Source organism: Macrosteles quadrilineatus, unplaced genomic scaffold, assembly GCF_028750875.1.
Source record: "Macrosteles quadrilineatus isolate MER2022 unplaced genomic scaffold, UCM_ALF_1.0 Scaffold_1__1_contigs__length_201487025, whole genome shotgun sequence".
NCBI lineage: Eukaryota > Metazoa > Arthropoda > Insecta > Hemiptera > Cicadellidae > Macrosteles > Macrosteles quadrilineatus.
Genome location: NW_026542594.1, coordinates 191,758,032 through 191,776,698, shown reverse-complemented (window position 1 = coordinate 191,776,698; position 18,667 = coordinate 191,758,032). Strand labels below are relative to the sequence as shown.

The window sequence follows — 18,667 nt, the reverse complement described above, 5'->3', positions numbered from 1 at the left end:
AGATCATCTCATACCATTCTACACTCATCCTTCACTCATGTTTGGGTTAAAATACACACCCAGGTCCCCATTAATAATCATCAAACCCAAAGCCCAAAACCCACCATCATCAAAAATTAACATCAAAGGACTAGTTGTAATGTGTTAAGGAGTTAAAGAAGAAGGAAACATTATCACAGTACAAATACCTCATAAGATCACATTTCTCTTGAGAATAGAGTTGAAGAATTTATTTAATATTTTATAGGAATGAATCAAATTACATCGAACAAGTTACATACAATTGCACCTCTTCTTAAATAATTTTCACTAGGCTATGTACAAAAATAATTACACTATAGAGATATTTCCAGTTCGTACAATAGTTACAAACCAAATAAAAATACTACCTAAAATATATTAATATAGTAAAATACATTAGGAACACATTGCTTGAAATTATGGCTATTTACAGACATGGTGATGGATATCATGAGATCTTTACAACTGTCTCCTTTTGATTGGAGAAAATCATTACAATTTTAAAATTATTAAAATTCTTTCTAATTTTTATCTAAAAGGTCTTTCAAAAATTGAAGAAATTTTTGTGGGTTAAGGGAAGTAAAACCTAGTAGATTTTAATAGTAAGAAATATTTCAAAAGGATAAAATCCATGCTTATCCAAAATTGAAGTTTCTTAAAGACAAACAAATTCTAAAGTTAAGAAATTTTACTGTATACTAATTACATGACCTTTCTCGTATGCTTTAAACATTTAGAAAATTCATCAATTTATTTAATCACCTTTTAAGGCATTAAGGAGTTTATCATAAGACAAAAAGTTCACATAACATTTTTAAATTGATTCTTAATAGGTTTAACGCTTAATACAACACATCTAAATAACTTAACACATAAACAGCACAATGAAGTAAAGCTCTATACTTTGTAATTTTATAAATTTTATTAAACCTGCGTATTATTTTTTTAAATTACAAATTAAAAATCATCAGCCCGATATTAAATATTCAAAGAATTTGTAGCTTTATATATTAATAATGAATATTTTGGTGTTTTTTTTTTCAGTTTGTGCTTATTAAATTGATGACGGTCATGGAAAGATGAACATTTTTTTTATTATCGATCAAGTGTTGCACTATATAGTACAGTTTTCAGTAGTATAAGGGAAGTATTGTAATAGTAAACAGAAAAATAAAGAGGAAAGTAAGACGTGTAAAAACGTACATCCTAACAGTATACTCCTCAAAGAGGGGAATAACAGTGCAGTTAAAAAGTTAACAGAGCTATAGAAATATTTCTTTACCTAAGTTATTACATTTAATTTCATAATTCTATTAATTTCAGTATGCTTCTTATGTTCACATAGGTCTGTTCATCAAACACAACATAAAAAAACTTACATTAAATTTGGACCAGCCAAAACAATAAATTCCTATCAAATAAATAAACGCAAGGATTTTTAAAAAGAGGTTCTTGTCGAAGATACCTTGTTTGTTCATTTTTCTTTTGTATACATTCTTTCAACGTTTAATACTTTAGTATAAAAGTAGTTATACATCATTCCAAGCAATAACATTTGTCATTTTCCACTCAACGATATTAAAAATATATTATAACATTATTGTTATCGTATATTTCAATTAAAACATTTTTCAACCTCTAAGAGATTTTTCAAAATAAATAATTAACAGTGTTCTAGTCCTCTAGACTTTGACCATAGACCTCTAGTCAAGTACAATCCAAAGTTTCTTGTTCCAAGAGGCTGCCAACCTTAAAAAAATATAGCAATCAAGAAAGTAAAATTGTTCAATCAAACATACATTGACACTCAAATAAACCTCAACATAAACAAAGGAAAAAAATAGATGATTATTGAACGATGAGTTTTTACGAGTGAATGAACGATTACATTTGTCTTTGGTAGATAATTGTAAACAGTGAATCAAAAGGTAAACATTTAGGTCCTATAATCCTACTCTAATTATAAAAATAATCATTAAACTAGGCTTAATGGTATATAACTTGCTATATCTACTTTAATACTTATCAAATAAACAATTTAATATATTAAACATTTTGTGTAAAGCCGAAAAACATTTTGTTTAAATTTGAAGCTTCGTGAATTAATTTTGATATTGTGTAAAGATTTTTTAGGGCGAAACAATACTAATTCGAACTCAGTAAAATGGTTCAAGAGTTTATAATTTTACTTTTTATTAAGTAACATCATTGGTTGATAGATTCCTTAACAGTGTTTTAAAAAGGTAAAAGTATTTCTTTCCAATTTTAAATTTTAATGATTTGTTATTTATTTTTGTCACATCACTTTTTACAATTTTTTTTCAAAGTTATATACATTGTTGACAAGTTAAATTCATATATTGCTCAGCTTCTCTCGAATGAATCAAATGTTTTTCGGCTTCTCGCTGTATTTTTATTTAACATAAATAAAATACACTTAGTTTGCAACTGTATAAATATATACAACACGTGATCCAGTCACTAACTACAAGGATGTCGAAGCAGAATGTCAACGGTTGGTCGAAATTGTGCTCCACATCCGGCAAAGCGGGAATACTGACACGACAACGACTAACAACAACAACAATGCGCCGATCTCACTGGTATCTGCAACAACAACAATGATATGGATAAGAAATTATTCGATCCAAAGCTAGGCTAGCGTCCTACTCACAAAAAAAATCTGGCAAGCGACTGGCTCCAAGCTTGACAACTGGACATTTTTCTAGGTTCCTTCCCACGTAAAATAAGGTAGATGTACAAACATCTAAAGACACGTTCTGATACAAACGTCACAAAACTTATGATCAACTAAATTACTTTTGTTCATTGACCTAAACAAAACTTGTATCTTATGCTAGCGATTTCTAGTAATTTATATTTGTCTATCATCTGAACAAGCACCGATTACTATAAATTATCGGACTTGGTGCTGGAGGATAAGTTCGATACACAATATATTCCAATAATTTTAAGGGGTTTTTACTACTTTCATTAAAGCTGGGTATTACTACGAGCCGAGTCTGCTTTCCTCTTGTTCTTGGTAATTTTAATGATACCGTTTTCCTAGAAGCAGAGCAGACGAGCGGAAAATCGCTTATCTGCACTCTGCTTCCGTGGTTAGGTAAACCTAGCTCTAACCACTAAATAATCTTACATAAAAATGCAATTAATGAAGAAACCAAAAAAATCAACCTAGCTCTATATTAATTTATTTATACTCACAATTAACTGGCGCTAGGTGAGGGGTGGGGGTAGGGGGAGTGGAGTTGACTAGTGAGTGGGTATTGCGCTCGAGCGCGAGAGGAGCAGCACTCAGTAGAGCGCGTGGCAGCCAGTGTCCTCACGCCACGACGGTAGGTTGACACCCAGCCTCGCGCACTCGTGAGCGTACGCTGTGAACGACTCACAATAGCACTTGCGGCCAGGACATTCACACATGTCTAGCAAACAGGACCTGCGAATTAAAAATATTATTATTTATTCAGAAATAAAAGCGACTGTCTTTTGAAGCTTTGACTATTAAACTAGACATTCTATACCTCGGAGTTGTCGCTTGCCTTTGAATCAAAATAGTAGTTGAATTGAGTTGCCAACGGAGTACACTGATGTGAATTACTGAAACTGATTGGACGACTTGTTTATACTGACTTTGGCTGATCAAAATCAGATATATCGCAACGGGAGTATTTTTTGTTATTTGTAAATTGGATACGGTACACAGCAGTGAAGTGTTTTATCTCAAAAGCCGCGTTTATGTTTACACGAAGCCAGTAGGCGGGCAGGATATTTGCCCCATGTAACTTGAAATACATTAGAGGCAAGTAACCTGCCTGCTCTACTGGACTCATGTTAACGCGGCTAAAGGGATGAATATATTTACCATAGAGAACATGAGAAGAAAAACTTCCCGAGCAGACAGTTAAAACATCGACATTGGCGAAAACATGTACTATACAAAATTTGAACACTTGAAACAAAATGAGTCGTGACATTTGTCGGTGGAAAATAGTCACGGCTTTCCATAAGGTGAATATTCCTGTCGGGTATAGGTTTTCTGCTAACGAACTCTTTAAACCGAAATTCACAAAATATTACAACTAAATGTGACATAAATTTGATAATTTCAAACTGCACACTTAGTGTGATTTATACTCACTTGAAATACATTGCGTAATTCAGCCTCTTGTGGCACGGAGCAAATACCTCTGTCCTCAAAGGCTTACAAAGCCGATCCCGATACCTGAAAAAAGAATTTCATTAGAAAGACATAACAAGCAGCTAAACATACTCTCTTCAAGCATGTAAATTTACAATTTTGGACACTTAATAAACAACATACAATACGCATATTACATATAAACAATCAAAAAATTATGTTTAAATATTTAAAAGATGACTGCATTATAGGACTACTGTATGTGAGTATTTGTGTTGCTACCTTTGATGAAAAGGTAATGGCTGCACTTTATGACATTTTGAAGAGTTCATTAAGTGTTAGTATTATTTATTACTGTACTGAAATTTAAGAATTAATTGTTCAACAAAGTTTTAAAAGGCATATACTTGGAAAAGGATTTTTTTTTTCTGTGTTGGCTGCACTGAAGCAGTGGTGGATCCAGAGGAGAGGCGACTGCCCTCCCCCTCGGGCATACGTATACATATATTTTTTCTGCATGTAATACAGTAGTGCATACACATTGTGTAAAATAATTTGTCACTTAGGACAAAGAAACTGCCATTTTAGAGACTTAGTCTACACAAATTTTTCGGGGGGGGGGGGGGGATACCCCCGAACCCCCAGACCCCCTGGTTAGCCCCCTCCCTTGTGACTGTTCTAGATCCGCCACTGCACTGAAGCCAATTAACTATGTTATCCAAAGCTTGATAGGTACTACACATTTTACAAAAATGATGGTGGAAATATTTAAAAGAGTTTATTAAGCGTTTAGTTGGGTAGCAAGCTGGTCTAGTGGTACTGGTAGAGCGCAGGATTTCGGTCCCCGAGGTTCTGGGTTTAAATTCCACCAAACACCAACGGATTTTATCTAAGCGATAATGTCGTGACCCCCTTAGCCTGAAGCAAAATGTGGAAAACAATTCCAGACTAAAAATTAAGTGTGTCGGTATTTTCATTGTAGTAGTTAAACTGAAATAGAAGAATTGTTGATTAAAGTTTGGAAATATATAGATTGAATAATTTAGATTGGTGACCCGACATTAGAACCTACCACCATTTTGTTAATATGTAGATTCATCAAAAAAATTACTAGATCTCATTTAATTTTAATATACATATTCAGAAAGAGAAGAGTGAAGGGGGGGGGGAGTTTTCTGTCGCTATCCCATAACTTTCCCTACACTCCATCCTAATTGACACAATCTAAGTTTTTGTTTTGCTGTGTTGGTACCTTCGCTGTGGAAGATGTTGGCTACACTGGATAGCTCTTGTGGGTGGCTCATTATTGCGCATGCAGGCTCGTTTGCCGCCAACTCTCCAAGACGCACCGAACTTGTCTGGGTCAAGTACAACCTGCAAAGGACAGAAATTGTTATAAATTAAATACAAATAGAACATAACCTAAAATATAATATATTTTACAATAAAAACAAAAGATTTTTCCAAACACTTACTCTGCCTCGCCTTGTCATCAGGTCGTCTCGAGACATTGAGTTGAAGTTTCCGCAGAGACCACACAGCTTGCCTTTGTACTTAGCCGGGACGGAGACTTCCAAGAAACTCATTCCGTCCCACACCACCTGCGGAAAATACAAATGAGACGGTTAGCTTTGGTTTATCCAAAAGAGCTATAGAGAAAGATATTGCCTATTAATTCTCGAAATAATGAAAAATGTGTTGTTGTGTCTGCTTGTGTTAGTCTTACACAAGTGTTAAAGTCCAACACAACCCCAGAGCCCTCATCTGCTACAACACTTATGGTTGGGGAAGACCCTGTCCCCAGTGGGATAGGGATTTCCACACAGTGCTAGCCGTTCAGGCTCTTCTTTGCTCGTCACATGTTTACTCCTGGCACAGCATACCAGAGCTAAGCCCATAAACGTTTATCTTCTGTAGTTTACTTCTCTATGAGTGGTTAAAAAAATTCTAGTTAACTTGTGACAGAAATGTATCAAATTGTAGTTGGTAGGTGTTCGGCTAGATTACAAAAATAAGAAGTTTCGGGCATAACAATTATAACCGAACCTGAAGTGGGGTTGGCCCAAAACTACCCTGACGAACCCCCAGTCTAAGGACAGAGGCAGTGAAGAGCAAGAATTAAGTGAGTATGTAATTAAGTGCCTCACCTTCACCCCCAGATGTGTGTGAACGTGTAACGTTTCATCTTCTCTTCTCACGGTCACTTGGCCTCCGGACATTCTGTACGGGATCGTCACTTTCACCCCATTTATCTTCACCCTCTGTCTCTCTCCGAGGTTCACTTTAATGCCTCCGACCTGTCAATAAATCATTTAACATATAATAAATAATGATTAAATACAATAAATTGTTCTACATGGAAAAATAATGGGCGGCAAATGTGTTTTGCCTTTGTGTTAATGTATGACACAGTTGTGCACTTGTTTTCGTATCTAATGATGATACCAAAATAGATCCCAAAAATGTAATCAATTAGGATTAACATTAGTTCACAAAGCAGAGTAAAAGTACTGTGTTCTAGAAAAAATGATACCCTCAATTAAACCATCTCACAGTTGACAAAAATGTTTTATAGTGTCATTAATTGCTATCACTAAGACAAATGGCATCTGGGTCAAGAGTTGATTTCTCTTATAATCAAAGCAGCAATGTTTAGATTCGAAGGCAAGCTCTAACCACTTGGCTACCTAAACAATAAATGGAATAGGTAAGGAAAGATTTTACAAAACAAAAAGTTCCAATCATAATGTTAGGTCACCTTAAGAGATACAGTTTTGGTCCACGACGATGTTTTAGTGTTTCTCGCATCGTTTGTCACTCGGATGTTGAAACTCTTCTCCTTACTGCAGTCTGCGACGAGTTGATACTTGCAAGATCCTTGGAAGCTGAAGAACTTTCCGTCAAACGTCTTGTAGTGTGGGTCGCCAAATACTGTGCAAACTCCGTCCTCTGTGAATAAAAGAGGGTGTCACATAACACTGATTTCATTTGAATACCTTTTCAGCTAGCTGAACTTTATTCTTTAAATAATTCTTAACTAGAAAATAGGCTTTTATGTGAAATATAGAGGACTAAGTTAACATTCTTTTAACTCACCCTCCACACACTTGGGGCAGCACTGGCCAGGCTCTCGCTGTAATTTGAACCTCGGAGGACACGTGCCTACTTGAGGACATTCCGGCATAGCGCAACGGATCAGTCCCCCGGAACAGGCACAAGACTTGCACTGATCCAGCTTCCAGGTCTCTCCATCCTGCAAACACGGGAATTCCCCAGAATTCCAGAATTAGTGACGTTTGTGACCAGAATGGACTCAAATAGCAATGTGAGACAGTTGATCGAATCATTTAGAGCGTCTTGATGGATTTTGAGGTACAAACTCGTAAATTGTCTACTATGGTTCCTATTTCCATCCTCCACTATAACTCTAAGACCCTTCCATAAAAAATTTATGAATAATACTACTACTATTTAAAAAAAACAAAAAAAAAACAGATCAATTTGCAGAATGAGTATTGGTTTGGAAAGTAGGTTCACCGTTCACCTACTTTTAAATCATGCCAAATTGATTTAAAATGAGTTAACTAACTAGGTATCAGACACTAAAAGAGCATTATAATTTTTCATATAAAATTTAAGATTACTTCAATTAAAATTCCAAACCAAACAAAACGTGTTTATAAGTTTGCCAATGTCCAAGCATATACAAGTTCTACAACTTGAACAAACAATCAAACAGCTGATCACTAATCTGCGCTTAACTGAAAAAAGTCTAAATTGCCAATAACAACAATCTCATGTCCGTCCAACTCATGATAAACATCAAACGATCAAAAGATAGCAATCAGAAGTGTAAAAACACTTCCCTTTTTGTAAATTCTCGACAAGTGGGTATAGTTTATGACAGATATAATTCAAAGACCATTAATTTGCGGTAGATTGATTGACCTGGCGGTTGTCGACCAGTTTCACGGCCACCGACCGGTTCTCCTTGCCCCGTCAAGTCATCACAGATATTTGTAATTCTAATAAACTGTTTTGTTGAATTTCTTCTCCAAACGATACATATTTTCATCCTCGAACATCTGTTCAAGAGAGAGTTTGCGGTGAGAATCCTTCTGTATTGACGACAGGAAATAATAATTGTATTGAAGTATATAATTTGGAGATTTAGTTCTATAGAAGTTGTAGTATGAAGAAAATATTTTGTTGTATTAAATCATATCGTTAAGGGGAGGGGGTGCAAAATATTCAAGGAGAGGTTGAACACATGTGAAGGGGTCGATTTTGCTCTCAGTTAACCATACCATAAGAAAAGTGTTGAAATAGTTGAAAATCTCAAAGTTAAGAAGTTGTTCCAGCATAGTGGATGAAGAATTGATATCCATTATTAAAAGATGGAGAATGTCTTAGTATTTCCTAAAAGGTTTTGTTTCACTTAAGAGCAACGTAGATTCTGTGTGAAACTTAACCCAGCTGTCTCAGTATTGGGTTTTTAATAAATAATCCTGGATAATGAACCATCCAGCTGATCATCTTTGTCAGTAATAAAACTGTCAGCTGTTATTTCATCTTCACCTTAAAATACACAACCTGGTGTGTTATTGACGTAAAAATAATAACATTATAATCCAATTTAACGATTTCTACCTCATAAGTGCGACCTCCCACTCGGCAAGAAGTGTACAACTCTCCCTTCGGCAGTGTTGGTTTCCTCGGGCAGTACGGGCAGCAGATGCCGGGCACTCTGACCTGCATCTCCTCCGGGCAGTCTAGGGGTGGGCAAGATGCCCGGTGGCAGTGGAGGGTGCCGTTGTTACAAGCACAGACTGTACAATCGTCGTGTTGGAACGTCTTACCGGACTGGTGCAGACCGAGCTTCAGTAGACAACTGCCCTTGGGCGGCTCGATCAGTCGACGGGAACCTGAGAACAAGTATTATGTAGCTGTAGTTTTAGCAATGAAATTGGTTGATAAAACTCAAAAGAAAAGGAATTGAAAGCAAAATATAGGAAAATGACAAAAAAAAAACTACAAAGAGTGGCCACAACACAAGAAGAAAAGGAAAGATTGAAAAAACTAACAGCAAAGGTTAAACAAAAAATTTGAGAAAATGTGGCAAATTACAATTAACTATAAAAGAGAGGCAGAGAGAAGAGCTATTAAATTTGAAACGATTGCAGTAAAAAAGAGAGGAAAAAGGTTGTAAAGAAAAATCACATTTGGATAAATTTAAATTCAATAACAAGTAGTAAGGTGTGTTACATATTCATTAATGCTCATAACTTCAAAAAAATCAGAGAAGTTAATACTGACTGACAAAAACTTATTTTTAACAAAAGAAGAATTAAGAAAAGTCCACGATAGGGAGTAAAAAAGATGCTGTCTTAAAGTAAAACCCTTTAGATACTTTTTAGCACTCCCTTCATCCCATGTAGGGACAAGCCTATGTCTTTAGGTGGTTCAATGACTAAGAAGTGGAAGAACTACAGTTAAAAAGACCATTAGACTTTGCACTTTATTTCAATCAGCAGAAAAAATTACACCATTGTCGATGTAGCTAAACACCACTGAGGTTTCAATGGTCAAGAAAATACACGGTAAATGACCGATTCCAAAAGTAGGTGAGCAGAACTTGAAAAATGTTCCTTTTAAAGTTGAATTTTAGCCTGCTATATATCTTTTACTTAACTCAAAATCAGATCAAGACTTCCCTTAATTAATTCCATCGTCTTTTAAAGACAGCAACTAGTCCAAAGGGAATTAGCATCCTTTTGACAGCGAGAGAAATAAAATTGTGTTCATTATACATAAAATCAAACAAAAAAATTAATACAATTTATTCATTATATGCACTTGAACATTGAACTTACTCCCCTTGAAAGGAAACTTGAACATTTTAAAGGTAGAAGAACAAAGTTGGTGAAAATATGACCAAGATGAAGATAGACTAAAGAAAATTCTGAGAACTGGAAGATTTTGTTTTGTTTAGGCCAAATTTTGGAAGTAAAAATTAGTAAAATCCTCCACACTCACCTTTGCACTTGGGACAGCATTCTCCCTTGTTGTATTCAACAGCTGAGTCTGGACAGTTGAGGACAGGGCAGGCCTTCTTGGTGCAGGTCATGTGACCGTCTTGACAGTGACACTTGATACAAGGGTCTTCAGTGGAAGTGACGTTGCGCTCGGATGTTACCACTTGTCCATTGATCTGACACCCTGCAAAAAACTGCGTTAGGAGCTTTGAAGGAAATTTGCAAACAGTATAAACCACATAGAAAACTTACGCTTTAAGCTCTAGTATGTTCGTGCCGGAAATATACTTGTGGCAAGGAAGGGCCTGAGCGGCGAGTACTGTGCTGAAGCGAGTACTGTGCTGAAATTCCTATCGTACAGAGCACAAGGTCTTCATCCACCTTGAGCGTTGTAGTACTTGAGGGTGAGGAAGTGGTGATGGACTTTGTCCTAGACACCAGCACTGGTGCTAGACACCACTTAGGTGTTTTGAATTTTTCCTCTGTACCAGTGGCGGATCTAGAGCAGTCACAAGGGGGGGGGCGAACCAGGGAGTCAGGGGCGGTTCGGGGGTACCCCTCCGAAAAATGTGTGTAAACTAAGTCTCCTAAATCACAGTTTTTTACCATTTCTTTGTCCAAAGTTAGTGTGACAAATTATTTTACGCAATTTGTATGCACTACTGTATTACATGCAGTAAAAAATATATGTATATGTATGCCCGAGGGGGGGGGGCGGTCGCCCCCCTCGCCCCCCCTCGCCCCCCCTCTGGATCCGCCACTGCTCTGTACTGTTATCTGTGTATAAACTAAAGTGACATTTTGATACAAGGGTTCTCAGTGGAAGTAAAATTTTCGCTCGGATGAAATTGGGTTTTATGGTTTTAACTATTGTATAACTTTTTTTATGTGATATGCGTATTATGTTTCAGTTTAGATTACAAGCATCAAGATGATTTGCCCGAATGAAATCGGAATAAATCTTCCGAATTTGATTACACAATAACTTATGGACAGTGAGTAAATATTTGTCTTGAAACATATATTTACACTTATAATGTTAACTCGCAAGATGGTAAGTAGTGATCGATTGGATTGGACTCTCCAACCATCAGACCCGACATGTGAATTCCCTGATGATGATTGGAGTGTCCAATTGAAATCGATTACAACTATACCCTCTTTCATATCATCTTTGCAGTCTTGTTAAAACAGTAAGTGTAAATGTATGTTTCAAGTAGTGTTAGACGTATTTTTCCTCACTTCCCCTTTCCGTAGTAAATTTAACACGTACAATGCTGATCAAGAAGTTTACGAAAAACTTAACAGTGTGATTTGTTATCCTACCAAGTGTTACACAAACATAAATTCAAAACAATACTACTCAGGACTGCCATAACTTTCCTACAACCCACTAAAACGCAAGCCGGACAACCGAAGCAATAAACAGATCCTTGTAAATATACGATCCAACGGAGGTAATTATTTGATTGTGGCAGCCGCCAGAGATACAGCGAGATAGGGGTCATTAAGGAGCAATAAAAACGCTGACATGTTCATCTGTGGAAAACAAACAAAACAAAAGTCCGGTCCTCTTTTTATCTAAGACAAAAGATCGGCGCAGCAGGGGTCATATGGCGGGGATGGAATGTTGACTCAAGGAATGCCTATGAATTCAACAGAGAGTAAAACAAAAGTTGATTTCTTTTTGACCGCGATCTATCAAAGGGTAACCAGCCTCGGCCACGGCCACCCTGACTGCGGCGATTAAATTACGGTGGCAGTGGCAGGTGCCTGAAAATATTAGGCCACTGCCTGCTAGATGACGAATAACTTTATTATCGCATTGGCTTTGCTGGTCATCGTTCAATCTGAAGAACGTTTTGGTGTTTGTTTAATGATCCGATGTCCAAGAATAAAGGGTGTTGAAAATAATTCAAATGTGTAATTTGGAAAGAAGTGTGTGTGAGAAACTGAGGAAAAAAGTTTACATAAAGAACGATTATAAAAAACTTTCTAGATAAATTTCACACCCACTATTATACAGGACAAAATGTACTGATAGTAACAAGTTGAGTGAATTCTGTCAGAGGTATACTAAGTATACCATAAAATTCTCTGTTTTATTTCTTTTAACTGAAAAAGCTAACTTCTTACAATTATTAGAGCCCAATAAGTTTAATTTTAATTTGTAAACTTTACTATTCTTTGTTTCGGCCAAAAATTAACAACGTACAATCAATAACCATCCCTATATTGTTTTTAGCAAATAAACTAACTTAACTTGTTAAATTCCCTAGTTTCGACCAAAAACTTTAACTGCCTACTACAGTTAATAACCTAGATTTCTTCAGTTTCTCTTAACATATCATCTTGAAAGGTGCCTGCAAACAGCGTAATGCAACACGCATAATTGTGGTTTGAAGTTTATTCCTGACCGCGTACGAAGGCGCCACAAAAACCTCACTTGGTGCGACAATTTGGAAGTTATAATCCAAGATTTTAGAAATATCGGCAGCAAACCAAATTACAAAGTTGTTAGTTAAGTGTAGAGTGGAAAAAGTGTGTTTAATAAGTCTCTATGTTTATAGTTGATTGACTGGTTTGCCATTTCAGTAACATTGTCACAAAGACCTTCCCACAATCAAATTTCCTTTTGATAAAACATGTTACAAGACTACAAGAAATTTGATATGTTTACAAAAAAAGTCGATTGTTTATTTATTTTACTTAGAGTGATTTACTTCAATCAGGTTACAAATTATCAGACTTAAAAAAAACCCAATATCACAAACTGTGTCGCCTCGTGTTTCGTGACTGACTGTGCTTGAAAACTAAACTAAAGGATCAGCTGTTTGTAAATTAATTGTACTGTATAAATCCGTTGAAAAGAAAGTCTGTCAGGATCTTTGGATAAATCAAAACAAACTCTAGAATTAAATCAAACGCTAGGGGAGCGAAACCATAAAATGATCTTTTCAGTTACCATTTGTCCTTTGGACCATGAGCTGTAGTAAATGGCACCTCGATCAGTAAAATCGGTTAAGTAGGACAGGTGAAAAAGAAACGAAGAAAATCCTAGATATACAGGGTGTTCAAAAAAGGTGGGGACATATTTTACCTAGTGATTCCTTGGGTCAAAATAAAGAGAAAATCAAGAATATTTTTTTTTCCAAAATCACTTCGTTAACCATATATCCACCATTTTGTATTTTTTACATAAACATTTTTATTTTTGAATTTTTCAACTGATCTTAATAAAACTTGGTATGTAGTTAAGGTAGAAAAGACCAATGTTAGAAAAAAATTAATCTTGATTCAACTTAAAATTTCAAAATAGCGGCCATTTTAATTTTTTTAACTTCAATTACTCAAAAACGGCTAATGTTATGAAAAAATGTCAAGGACACTTTTATTTAGCATTTTTAATTCCCTATCAACCGATACAAAATTAAAAAATGAAGATAAGAAATAGCTGAAATATTAAGATTTTTAGTTGTAAAATGGGGTAGAATAAAACAGAAGCTAGGTTAGTTCTATTTTACAACTAAAAATCGAAATATTTAAGCTATTCCTTATTCGATCTTTTTGAAATTGGCATCGTTTGATAGGTAATTAAAAATGCAAAATAAAAGTGTTCTTGGTACTTTTTCATCAAACCAGTCATTTTTGAGTAATTTGAGTTTAAAAGTTTTAAATGGCCGTCATTTTGAAACTTTAAGTTGAATCGAGATGAACTTTTTTTATAACACTGGTCTTGTCTACCATAACATACATACAAAGTTTCATAAAGATCGGTTTTTATATAAAAAAATACAAATGACGGATATCTGGTTAACGAAGCGATTTTGGAAAAAATGTTATTCTTGATTTCCTCTTTATTTTGACCCAAGGAATCACTAGGTAAAATATGTCCCCACCTTTTCTTAACACCCTGTATATTAACATAAAATAATTTCATTAAGTAGGAAAGGTACCAATTACATAGCCATGGTGCCAACACAAAATAAGAGCAGTAATACCAACTATCCGGAAGTAAAAGCAAGACTGTAAAGATAGAATCCTTTTCTCCGGTACAGGTCTATGTCTACGAAGCTTTCTCATAGCTATCGGAGAAAGCTTCTAGCGATAAAAAATCTAACCTCAAATATACAAGTGACATTTGATAGTAGAGAGAGTATGGAAGCTACTTCAAACTGTCGGGATAAACTAAAAACACAGATGATTGTTGATTTTTGTGGATTGTTGTATTTTACAGTATGATGATTATTATTTCATTATCAATTGAGATGGGGACGCCACATAGGATGAGTGAAGGGTGGTGTGGATTGGAGTTAGATGATAGGCCTATTAGCTTTGTTACTGACTAAGATCAGCTGTTTAGTAGGACTGTTCAGAGACTGCTGGGTTAGCATTCAGTAGATAGGTACAAAGAAAATAAGAGTTCATCATTTCATAAATATATTGAAATAAATAAACGTAGTTTGATCGATTTTCTTCAATAAATATCTCTCATAACAAGTCAACAACAAAAAAGACAATTATACCCTTAGAATTGTTTATTCCTTAATTTAAGCCTTATTCTTCAACACTAACACTAAGTTTTTTTTAATGTTTGAATGTTATAAATATCAAATCCTGTTTATAGTAGGGGTATTTACACTGAGTTAAGAGATACAACTGTGCACTGAATTATAGAGTTTCGAGACGTTGGCCACCATTTGTACTAAGGGATTAAGGAATAGAACATACATAAAGATTTGAGCCAATGAGCTGTTTCCCCTGTGAGTGTCAACCTAACAAAATTACCTCGTCTCGATTTTATAGAAGAACTAGCTGTACCCGCGGGCTTTGCCCCGTTTCACAAGTGAGCTCGTTCGCATGGCTCAATCACGTCCTGGTTGAAGTTCGTTCGCTACGCTCACTCACCTTTAGGTTGGAGCTCGTTCGCTACGCTAACTCGCTTCCAGGTTGAAGTTCGTTCGCTACGTTCACTCACCTTTTGGTTGCAAATTGGCTGTAGTCATAAATAAAAAAAAAAAAAAAAAATAGTGCTGCACCCTGTTGGTAATCCTTGTAACATTAATGCTATTGAGCATCAAAGAACAGAACCATCTTGTTTAATTGAAACAGCTGTTAAAAAATTCCTTTTAAATATGAAAAATCATAAGGTTAACATGGGAAACTCCAGAGCCACTGGGGCGGAGCCCGAAAGCCCGATCAGAATAAAAACTACTTAGTTTTCCTATTTAATGCCCAATGAATCGGTGTACCGAATTTCAGCTTCCTAGGTAAATGGGAAGTGGGAGAATTAGTGACGAGTGAGTGAGTGACTGAGTGAATCAGTCAGTGAGTCAGTGAGGGCTTTGCCTTTTATATATATAGATTGTCAGTGCTACCTCCAGTTGTATTTCTAGATCAGTGGATATAATCTTTTGTTAGGTTTAACCTAAAACTTCTAATTGTGTATCGTTACTATCACATTTACATTTTGGGAAAATGCCCTAATGTTTGGCTCGTCCTCAATCTTCTCAACTATTACTCTTGATCCAAAAACTCTTGGAAACTCTTGATCCAAACAATTGCTGACAATTGCGGATGCCTCAAGAAACGAAACAGTTTGATCATCAAGAATCATAATATACGAGTTATCGTGATTCATGTTTCTCAGCAGGATCTAGCAATGTTTCTGCAGCTTGTATGACGTAAGGTACAAATTGCATCACTCTGAGCTATAAGTTACATTCAGACTGTAAGTGATCACGTGTATTACCTGTTTCATTGAGGTTTACAGACGATTTTCGTCAAGAGTTGATTTAAGAATACCGATAAACATAGTTTTGCAACATGGGTTGATAGGTAACTTATCGAATTCTGCTCAAAAAGTTGAGATTTCACTATATCAGCATGAATCTTACCTCTACTAATACAAACAAAAATTTTCGCAGATGTCAACAAAAAGCACACTACTCGACTAATCGAAATTTAATTGCAAAATAGATTTAGAAAACTCGAGGAAAAGATCATGGATTCTTTTGTGTAGGAGGAAAACGAAGAGTTAACTACTATTACATCTTGTTGACCTTTTGAGATAAGATTAGTCGATGCAACTAAAATGCAAGACATCAACTACATAATTATTTTAGTGAACTGTGTTTAGCGAAAATAAGCGATATGTCTCAGTTATGGATTGTTCCACACTAATCGGCAATGAATGGCAAAACACGAAGACATAGCAATCAATAGATTAATTTACTAGTGTAGGAGGCCGAAGTGATAAAGAACTGAAACAACTTGGTGACCTTTAAGATAAGATAGATTAGACAAGTCGATGCAGGAATTACAACTGACAGTAGAATGCATTAGTGGATTAGTTTCACACAAAACAAGATCCAAGATAGAAAAGCAGAACGGTCAACAATAATTAGGTTAATTTGTAATTATGTATTGGATGTAGATGTAGAGTAGAGTAAAAAGGTGCGGGAGTTTTCCAGCAAGATCGTACTGTGGGAACTAAGTTTTTATTGTGTTACGAAAATGTATTTTACCATTAACGAGTACTTGGGTTTGCTGTTACAGGCAAAGAACAAAAGTGCTTTTACTAAACGTATGGTGTAGATTTAATTTACTAAAATTGATAAATATATCCATAAATAAGATAACTACACCAATCTACTATTTCTCCATTAGAATAACATGGACATTAAGTGTAGTTTTTTTAAATTAATTGTACAACAATGCCTCAACGTACAAAATTGCTTTTTTACAGCTCTACACGATTGTTTTTAATTGTAGACATTAGGGACAAATTTGACATTAAGGGTAAACATTTTAAAAAAAAACACAAATATTTCAAAACCCCATAACATACTGTCTTATAAACCTATCTTGCTGGTTCGAGAACCCAATGAAGTTTATCCAGCTGTACATATTCATGCACAATTTCATCAAAATTCGACCAAAATTACTAGAGTTATCGTGTTCCATACACATCCTGCTCTTCCACACTTGCCACACTCCCTTCGTCTGGTAAGAAGAATAAAGTCGTTACCATCCAGCAGGTTGTGGGGGGGAGGGGAGGAGATCGTATCCAACGTTTGCTCAGCGCATTAATCACCGAAGCCTAATGAAACTAGCACACAATGTATTATTAATTCCCGGGAATGACAGTAAAGCTTTGTGCAGACCACACAAGCGGCCTGCCTTCGCTTCGTTACTGGTCCGCGCCTGCCTTGGTTTGTTGCGGTGCGCCTGCCTCCCATGTTTGTTCCCGCGCGGATAATTGGCGGGAGATATACCGCTCGTTGAATCGTTTTCGAATCACGTTGTTGTGAGGAATTTGAAGGTTTTAGCTATTTTTCTCAATTAGGTTACGCTTCTCTATAAATCAACAACGATGTTCTAGTAAGCTGGTAGTTTTTCACGGGATGACGTTACAGGTGGAAGTACTTTTAAACGCTTTTAGGGTAAGCGGTCTAAGACCATATTGTGTTTTGGATGTCATGGTAATCGAACCCGCAACCCGTCCCTACCGCACGAAGTCCAAAACGCTAACCAAGCTGATGGAAATATAGTTCGGCCGCTTAGAAAGCGACCTCCTCCAGCATTGGTTTAGCATTAGCGCGCAGGTCGTTTTCTAAGCGGCCGAACTATAGGATTAGGCCTACTGTATTTTTTTCAATATTTGAATTACATCATTGCCGCTTACAACCTAAATAACTGCAGATAATGAAGTTAAGTTAATTGAAACCAAAACCCCTAGATTGTTTTATAATGTCCTACAAGATTCTCGTTTAGGGAACCGGAGTTTTGCCAACGGGTGTCAGGTAGATGGGGGGGATGCCTTCGGTCACCTCTTGGTGCGGAGATTTGCCAACGGTGGTGGTGGGAGAAAGAGTGTGACGGAGGGAAGGAGAGCGATTGTCAGGGTTGTTTACGCTTGGCAGTTATGCGCTTGTCGCAGTGGGTTGGGTTAGGTTAGGTTAGGTTAGGTTAGGTTAGGTTAGGTTAGGTTAGGTTAGGTTAGGTTAGGTTAGGTTAGGTTAGGTTAGGTTAAAAATTCAATACATTTCCTTTCACAGTCAGAGGTGCATAACTCCATTACTTTGAACACAGTCAGCATCCTGCCTGGTTTGTCAACCCCTAGTGGACGCCACCCTCACGGTCACGTGTAATCTCTCTCCCCCTCCCCCTCTCGCGCAACCCACAACCGTTGGCAAAACTCCGCAGTATGTGGAATTCATGGATGGGGACCCTTTCTACCTGATACCCGTTGGCAAAACTCCTACACTCTCTCGTTTAATGGAATCTTACAGAAAAAACTATTGTTAATTTGTTTTTTTCATATTGACTAGCTGAATATATAGCGGACGTATGTCACCGTTACAATCCTAACGAAAATAAACTTTTTATGGAAAACTATTGTTTTTCGATAAAAACGATGAATTTGTTAACATTTGCGTTTCCTCGTATT

At 36.2% G+C, this 18,667-nt stretch overlaps 1 protein-coding gene across 2 annotated transcripts in view; it reads right to left on the bottom strand.

Moving 5' to 3' along the window:
- Positions 1–202: 202 nt before the first annotated feature.
- Positions 203–18,667, bottom strand: part of LOC128992761 (BMP-binding endothelial regulator protein-like) — a 132,799-nt gene continuing 114,334 nt past the window's right edge. For both annotated transcript variants that reach the window (XM_054416503.1, XM_054416509.1), the window contains exons 6-15: positions 10,217–10,399; positions 8,831–9,105; positions 7,277–7,433; positions 6,939–7,129; positions 6,328–6,477; positions 5,656–5,781; positions 5,433–5,554; positions 4,181–4,264; positions 3,247–3,478; positions 203–2,628 (exon numbers count right to left, since the gene is read on the bottom strand). In XM_054416503.1, coding sequence (XP_054272478.1) covers positions 3,337–3,478; positions 4,181–4,264; positions 5,433–5,554; positions 5,656–5,781; positions 6,328–6,477; positions 6,939–7,129; positions 7,277–7,433; positions 8,831–9,105; positions 10,217–10,399 — 1,430 coding nt within the window. In that variant the 3' untranslated portion in view covers positions 203–2,628; positions 3,247–3,336. The remainder of the gene's footprint in view (positions 2,629–3,246; positions 3,479–4,180; positions 4,265–5,432; positions 5,555–5,655; positions 5,782–6,327; positions 6,478–6,938; positions 7,130–7,276; positions 7,434–8,830; positions 9,106–10,216; positions 10,400–18,667) is intronic.